We start from the raw sequence: 9,032 nt of genomic DNA on the forward strand, positions 1-9,032 counted from the left end.
GAATAGTTTTTACGATTTATTACAATCTACAAGTAAATAAAATAGTAGCAACGTCGTTCCCGAACTAAATTAATATTTATGTTCGTCGATCGCATTATTTACTATTCGACTCATATAGCCATTAGCCATATTATTGCATTTTGCGTATTTGTAAGTCACCGAGTTACGTCACGGACTGTATTATAGAATATACATATATAAATATTATAATGATAGGAATAAAGAATAATATTATCATATTCCGATATTCGGTTATTAAGTGAACGCAGTTACGTCTCAAAATTGTTTTTATTCCGATAGTCTGACGTCATTTTTTCAACGATAAAATGTAATTTATATGATAAATAATACGGAATGTCTTTTAATATTTTTTAGTCAGTATTCGGTCAACAGAGACTCGATTATTGTTCGGGCACACTTATTAATTTCAACGACAGTTTCCCACGCAAGTTTGAGTTTGAAATTCCTTTGAATTTTGAGAACTGGAACCTCACCCAAACCCTAATTTAAATTAATTTAAAAACCGGAACCTTACCGGAACCGTTATTTTTTTGTAAAGGTTTTTTACGATTTATTTCGGTTATTAATAGATTAAATAGTATACTATAGATATAATATGTGGTGATAATAAATAAAAAGTTGGTGATATTTTAAAATTTGAAATACCGAATATTGATACAATAAGTGGTAATTAACAAATTATACATAACAATTAAAGTATAAACTAGATTTAAAATTAAAAAAAAACAAAAAGAGTTATGTTTAATCTTTAATTTACTTAACATTAATAGTGTTAAGCAATTATTTTACTTATTTAGTCTTTTCCTTTGACTTAAACAATTAGTAGGATATCTGGTTGAAAATTTATATTGGCCTGTCATAATTTAAGCCAATTGACATTACTAATATTTTATATTTTTTAAAAAATCGACAAAACCAAATTTTTTTTACAGAAGTATAAAACCAAAACAGGAAACGTATTTTTCATTTTTTAGGAACCGAAAGAAACCGAAACCCAAATTTAAAAACCGTAAAGGAACCGGAACCGAAATTTTAATTTTTTTAGGAATCTAACCGAAACCGGAAGCGTAAAAATCATTAAGGTTTCAGTCCCTGGGTTAGTTGCACTTAAATAAGTAATGATCTTAAATTTATTTTAGTAACTATTAAGTATATATTTTATTAGTTTTATTATCGACTTGAAATACACATTTGCAGCACCATTAGTAATTATATATTATACTGATTGTTTACATTTAAATTGCATTGTACACTTGGTTTTTTTTTTTAAATGATAATACGTTTTGATTGTTTTCGTGTTTGATTTTGTCACTGCATATAAGGTGTTAAGTATTTTGCAATCTTTGGACTCCTTTTTATATTACAACATTATTAGTGTGACTCCACAGGTTTCGCATTAAGGTGGATCTTACAATGACATCAAAATTAATTTATATATATTATGTTAGATCATTATTCGGTAGAGTTTATCATCCCTAGTGGCTATTGGCCACTGGTCGCCTAGTGATAGGACGATACCAAAAGGCACCCATATTTTCCTTATCAGTATTTTTTTGTAAACCATAGGTATATATAAAAATATTACTTGTTTTAATAACAAGTCCCAGTTTATTAAAAAAACTTGTAGTTGTATGAGAGATAAAATATAATAATTTTCAATGGATTATTGAATGGTTTATTTTAAATGTTTATTTCAAAACCTGCAAAAATTGTCGGCACACGCCTATATAGCATACGCTTTTTCAATATACATACTACATAGCACGGTTTTATATCATAGCATAAGCTGATATAGATGGCGGAGAGTGAAAATCCAATCCCCATGTCCATAAAACTTTATTTTCAATATACGAGTATATCCCGTCAGAACATTTTGAAAGCTATCAAATAAATAATAAAACAAAATATGAATATAATTGTGAATAGAAATTTCAAATTCCAATTGGTTAATGAAATCAAGTTATTTTAGAAAAAGATTAAAAATATAATTTTACTGTTCGTATTTACAAATAATGTAATAATTTTACTCTAATTTATAAGTACCTAATACATATTTACATAAGTATAATAAATTATCACACACATGATATACTATACAAGTATAGCGCCAATATAATATATCAATTTGATATAATAGTATAGTATAACTATACACTATACAGTATCAACTATCAATATTATACACACAAGGTATAGATAATTGACCCAATCACAAATTTGGACATTAATTGTTACCAGGTATATGCGATAAGTGCAAAAGTAACAGACAACAATCAATATCATCATTCATAATAGTTTAAAGATACTGTCACTAGTTGCTGTCACAATGTTGTAATAGAGTACATGCCAAATGATAATGACAGATGATGTATCTATTGAGTTGAAAAATTATTGGATCTGATATACAATTATTAACTATGTATAAAAAATAACTTCTTTTTGAACATCATAAATACTGTAAAATTGCTATATTTGTATACATAAAGGTTATGTTTTTTCCACCAATCCATTACCACACAATCTACTGTTCTTTAAAAACACCCTACAAAATAAATGTACCAACATATTACATAAAACTAACTACTTGTTAGTTATTACTAGAGCTCGGGACTTCTAGGAGTTTGCATGTTTTTAAATAACCATTAAGAACATAGCTAAGTAATATAGACATTTGTTTCATAGCAATACGAATTTATAGTTGCATATTTGTATGTTTGACCATTTTTCATTTATAAGTGCATATTTGACAATTATTTATACGAATGAGTAATACCTAAGTTTTTAATTCCCTGCAACTTGAGAAAATAACTGATAGTTCAATCTTCAATGTAATACAAGTTAATTAGTACTATATTAAAAATATATAAATGTATTCAATTTAAGTTTTAGTTTAAAAAAAAATTTAAAAAATTTTGTTTTAGACTAAAACTCGATGTAAAATGAAAATAAATCTGAAAAAGGAAAATAATTATCTTAGATAATTAATCAAATTTATCTATTTATGGATTATATCTACAACTATTATTATTTATTAAAAATATGTTTTTTTTAAATGCATATTTTAATAGCATATTTAGAAATTCTTTAATACGGTATAAATGCATGCATATTTTAAAGTTTTTTAGGCCATGAAGTCCCTAGCCCTAGTTATTACGTTACTTAAACAAGTGACATATTATTAATAATTACATATTATGACTATTATGTAAATATATAAAAATAGTTATTATTATTTCGTGAATTAAAAAAATAAATAAATAACAGCATTTCAAAATTACAAACATACAAGTATAAGAAAAGCGTCTCTACATAAGAATAAAAATACATCGAGAATTCAAGAGCATCAAAAATGATGACAATGAGTTTGACTTCATAAAAACGCAACACACAACATATGCAGAAGATCAATTTAAATAAAAATGTAAAATAAAATGTATCACTGAAAAACTCAACTCTACATCTTGATACAACGTATTCTCACAATATCAAGTAAAAATATAAATCTTGCTCAACACAAACTCACTTAAAAGCATTCATTCACAATTCATAACTATATCAATAATATTTTAATGTACATGTTATTTTATAAAATCAAAATTAAATAATTTTTTTTTTTTTATATTTGTTCCAGTAACATATAATTCTGACTTAACTCAATGCTGTAGTCAAGTCTTTACTCTATTTCAGGTATTCGAATTCAACAAATAGTCATTGCTTTCATCTACTCCGGCGGTAATGTTTCGTAGTTCGGTTATATTTTGCCTATCGACGTGTCGCTTAGACCGATTCATCAGATTCTTTACGCAAAAAATCAACACCAATACGCACATCAGCAATGCTGAAATACCACCGACGATATATCGCTGTCTCAACAACCGAAGCATCGCATGATCATTCTGTTTGGGTCTTCTGTGCACTACGGTCCGTGTCGCTTGTTTGCCCGCTAATACGATCACGATATCTAGGACATCAACAAACGACTTGCCCGAAGGTGACCGGCACTCTGCGTAATCCTCGGTGACTTCGGTCACGGTGCAAAATATGTCATCGTCATCCGACGGCCTGCCAAGCAATACTACTTCGAGCAAATAGTTTCCGTCCAATTGGCGGCGTTGCAGCGGGTCCGGAAACACGCCATTTACGCGGATGGTGTCGACGTCGTGGACTTCAAAGTCAACGTAAATTGGGTCGGGGTACAGCAGGTAACTGTAGGGCGTCTTTTGCTGCACAAACACCACTTTATCAGCCAACTCGACACGAAAGCCGAGCGGCAAGCTCGTCATCTGCGCAGGGCTACCGAACTTTGGTGGCCAACAATACATTATCGACGTGTTGTTGATGTCACGTATCGCACAGCGGCCGAAGTGCCTTTCCCCGTTGTAGTCGACGTACACCTGTTGGTTTTTCGTGCAGTCGAAACTACCACGAACGATCAACGGGACGTCGCCCGATGCGATTCCCGCGAACACCTGACCGTCAAAAACGGTCGGATCGTCGACATATGTGTCAATTTTTTCGGTGTATATTATGCCTATTATTTCGTCGAAAACGATCAACAACTCACTAGACTCGAGTTCTTTAATGTTGACGACTGTAACACAATCTATTCGGTCACGCCATAGCTCATAGATCACGCACGTCGTTTTGGTCTGTTCATTTTTTTGGAAAAACACTTGAACGTCAGTCGTGGCGTTCAGATATTCACCGGACAGTGCTATCCGGATGCCGCCGGTAGCTGGAACACACGTCGAGTTGACGCCCGTGACGCTCGGCATGACAAACTTGAACTTTTGTGATGATGTCAACCTCACCTTGCGCGACGTCCTCATCCACGTGTATTCAACCAGCACCGGACCCTCCGACACTTTCATCTCGTCGTTGTACTCACTGACGATGCAATCAATCGTCTGATCGTCGACCGTGGTTGGGTTGACACAACTCTGACCGGCCACGGTCACTGCAGTTGTCGACCGGTCGTCATCAAAAATCTTATGATTTTTTACAGTTATGCTCACGACCATTGCCCTGTTACGATTGAAAAGCAATACGTCTGGATTGAAAGATTCGATCGCCAGTTCGGGACTTTTCACTTCAATCGTGGACAGCGCAGTGTCGTTGTTCCATAATTTCTCGTTGTTCAACGCGTGACGTACGTCGCAACTGTACCGCGTTTCTGCTGTTAACTGACAACCGAATTTATTCAAACACCATTTACAGTAATATTTTCTCGAATCGCTTTCCCAAAAAACGATCGAACAATTTACGTCGGGGCAAGTCCAACTATGATAACTGATGTAATGATCTCGAGGGTCGTTAAATTGTAATCTTACATTATTGTTGACAACGATTGAAAAATAAAAAATAGACAAAGGATTGATGTCCATAGAGCTTCGTTTCTCGAGGGAAATAATTTTTTCTTTTACCCATTTACAAGAAATTATTCCATTATTGATTGAAGCGTTATAGATTATATTTTCTATTTCACAACTAATGACCGTGTTATCATTAAAAAAAGTGTTTACACTTTTTACCGCCATATTCGAGACCGTAACTTGTATCCAATAATATTTATCTTTGGTTTTCAAAGTCACGGCAAACTCTGGGCAAGATTCTTTTGTAACCACTCTGTAATTCTCTGAGAGACTTTGATTTGAATAAAGACAAATTTGTTTATCGATCGCCCAACTACAAATAGATGCATCAGTACATTGTGTGCACGACCTATAAATCGTGCAGTTTATTTCTTGACTTGGTTCACTTTCCGTCAGATTTACGTTGTCTGCGTTAATTATAACACTCGGTGTCAGCTGTAAAATATATATAAGATATTATATTATAACTTATTCACCATATTTTATATAAAAAAATACAAATTCCAAGAATATATAGCTATTTTAATATATTTATAAATCATAAGCTTGATTTGCATTATTAATAAGCTATAAATGCATAAATTCTAAAAATGAATTATAAAATATTTTTAGATATAGTCTGAATCTAACATATCCTGTTCAATTAGAATCGAGTAAAACGGTACAATTATTAACATCAAAATATGAATAGTATCCATTAAAATCTAATGATTTTGATGATGCTCATCACTCAAAATTTACTTTATAGTAAAGTACAAAATTAATTTCTAGATTTCTCATATTTATTATTAATATTTAAGGTTTTTATATCCAAAAAATTATTTTTTTCTAATAATTAATTGTAAGGTATTTATAAATTATATTAAATTTTTAACTATTATTATTTTTAGTATAATATTTTTAATTAATTTCAATACTTACTGTTATCTTTTGTATGTTTTGAAACTAGATTTTTCTTAATTTACACCAATAAAAAATATATATTATGCACCTAATTCCTAATTTAACTATAGATATTACTTATATTACTTATACTTTTATAAATGCATTATGTTCTTAAGTCTATAATAACATATATCCAAGATCAAAACGTATTAAATTCTATAATTTAATAATTACATAGTCAATACATATAATACAGTACATTAACAGCATATATATATATTATCGTAAGATAATGTCATATAATTTAAATAAAAATAATACCATGCGTATTATATTTGTGTGTAATTAATGATACATTATAATTAAAATTATTAACATTTAACCTACCAATAAAATTGCGAATAACAGTTGTTTAATAGAGGAATGATTCCAATAATTGTGTTGTTTTGCCGTTAAATTGTAATGTCCGGAAGTAAACATAATAGGGAGATTCTGTACGTTTTCCTGAAAATAAATAATTATCTTATGAACTTTAAATAAGTAAATTATAACAAAAAAAAAAAAAATTATGAAAAAATCTCATTTTATTTTACTTCTATATAATCAGCTATATCACTTCTATACATACTTTATATAATTCTATATATTTAAGTTTTAGGTGAATGCAGTGGAGTGGTGCAAGAATACCACGCAAAATGTTAGTCAACTACTCCGCTCACCAATGCTGTAAATACTGGGATCAGTACATTTTCCCAACATTCAATTTCCTGACACCATTTGCCCGACAATATCAAATTAAATTATGAATAAATTTGTGTCAAAAATTATTCAAAATATTATTTTATATTATGTTATTTACAAATTAGTCATGCATTCAAAATTATACAACTTATAATAACACATTTGACATTTCTATGACATATAAAGTTGTGTTATAAATAAATATGGTGTCACGTCAAAATATACCGCTAAAAGTTAAGTCGGGCAAACATATCAGACTCGTAAATACTTATAGTTCTTAAACTATACCAGTCTTAATTTCGATCTTTATGTATTGAAGTTAGTAGTCCAAAAAACAAATTCTATTTCAAAATGTATATAACATTCAAAAAAATAAAAAACTTAAAATATTAAGTATTCGGATATGGTTATCGTTAACTCCAGATAAACATTCCGTTTTAATTACTGGTTTTTATTTTTGATTTCGATACATTTCACGGTAGAAAAAGGTTGAACGAATATTTGAACTTCACGTGTCGCCAACAAATTACTCATATTAAACACTGTAAACGTTAAAATTATTTTTTCAATGTTCATAAATTGGCTATATTTTAAAGCTTTTCAAAATAATATAAATTTAATTAAAAATTTTTTATTTTCTGTATCTAGAAAAAAAAATAAATAAAAAAGTTTAGGTATATTACACATTTAATACAAATCTATTAATTTTATAAAAAAAATTTAAAACATTGATTGGTACATAAAATATTTCATTTGTCAGAACTTCGTGATACACTTTGAATACAACATATATAAAAATCTATAGATCACAGCAAATGTGGTTTTTAAAAACATTATAAAAAGTATTGAATATATGAATTTTAAATTTAGCAAAAAAGGAATAAGGGAAACATATCATTAAGTCTATCCATATTTAGGTATACCTACACACTTTTTATTAGATATACGATGATGGCGATGATGATGCGTAGGTGGTCTGTCAATAGTGCGTGATGGTGACGACTAGAATTATGAAAACAACTGACTTCTCTCCGCAACATATATATCACTGCGCTGCGTTAAAGTTTAATGCCATGTTAAGGTTTAATACCGACGGGGGTATACACATTTTTCCATCTCATAACCCCCCTCCCCTGCCCCTTCCACAATACCAATAAAAAAAAAAACTATTATATTATACTGTTTAAATGAATACAGAAAAAATACTTTGTCGCATTACTCCTTGAACAAAATATAGGTGTTGGGAGGAATTATTTAGTACTTATAATTATATATACCATTATAATCAATTACATACAATATAATTAAATCAATCATAAAATATAATTTATATTTTGTTTAGTTGTTTTGGAAACTAATATATACTACTTAAGCTACAAAAAATATGCTGTAAAGGCTGATTGTGGTAGTGGCACAGTGTGGGCCTGGCCAATGTAACTAGGCAGCAATCGCTGCCTGTGTCTCTGTCTTTTTTTTTATATGTATACTTAAATGCAATGAAACGTTTGGATATAATAATTACGAGGAACACTGTGACTGTAAAGTACGTTTATCTTTTAATTTTTAAATCTTAAGTTAGAATAAGTAAATCGTACTTCTTATTATATTATTATCTTAGCTAGGTTTTATAATTGTGCTGTAGTTCGATAAATATAAATTATAATTATTATTATTGATGAATGATCTTGAAAATAAAATTTATTTCCCGGTATAGTTTATATGGATATTTCAATAGATACTAAACTACTAACTACTAATTGTATATTATATCCAGCGGTTGTGGCGCGAGCTAAATAATATAATAATAGTAAATAAGTAAAAGTGGAATTACTAATTCAAAATGATCAGCAACATTTAGAACCACTAATGCTTATGGCTATAGAAAAAGATGGTACTTTAAGTGTACATAAAATAAAACTAATAGATGACATATCAACATCGTCAAAAGAAATGATAAGACTTTTAATATAATATACTAAATGTATTTATTTTATATATATACATAGTTTTTCA

The 9,032-nt window shown here is 29.4% G+C and overlaps 1 protein-coding gene across 3 annotated transcripts; it reads right to left on the reverse strand.

Annotated features, from left to right (window-relative positions):
• Positions 1-3,051: 3,051 nt before the first annotated feature.
• LOC113547912 (plexin-A2-like) lies at positions 3,052-8,070 on the reverse strand. Of its 3 annotated transcripts, none has more exons than XM_026948494.1 (3): positions 7,951-8,070; positions 6,666-6,782; positions 3,052-5,828 (listed from the first exon to the last, which is right to left on the reverse strand). In XM_026948494.1, exons 2-3 carry the CDS (start codon positions 6,756-6,758, stop codon positions 3,705-3,707), a joined length of 2,217 nt encoding a protein of 738 aa, XP_026804295.1. In that variant the 5' UTR covers positions 6,759-6,782; positions 7,951-8,070; the 3' UTR covers positions 3,052-3,704. The 3 variants fall into 3 exon arrangements, with proteins under 3 accessions (XP_026804295.1, XP_026804296.1, XP_026804297.1); XM_026948495.1 differs by having other exon boundaries at positions 7,947-8,064; XM_026948496.1 differs by lacking the exon at positions 7,951-8,070 and adding an exon at positions 6,907-6,924.
• Between the last annotated feature and the right edge of the window lie 962 nt (positions 8,071-9,032).

The sequence above is a fragment of the Rhopalosiphum maidis genome, chromosome 4 (genome assembly GCF_003676215.2).
Source record: "Rhopalosiphum maidis isolate BTI-1 chromosome 4, ASM367621v3, whole genome shotgun sequence".
Taxonomy (NCBI): domain Eukaryota; kingdom Metazoa; phylum Arthropoda; class Insecta; order Hemiptera; family Aphididae; genus Rhopalosiphum; species Rhopalosiphum maidis.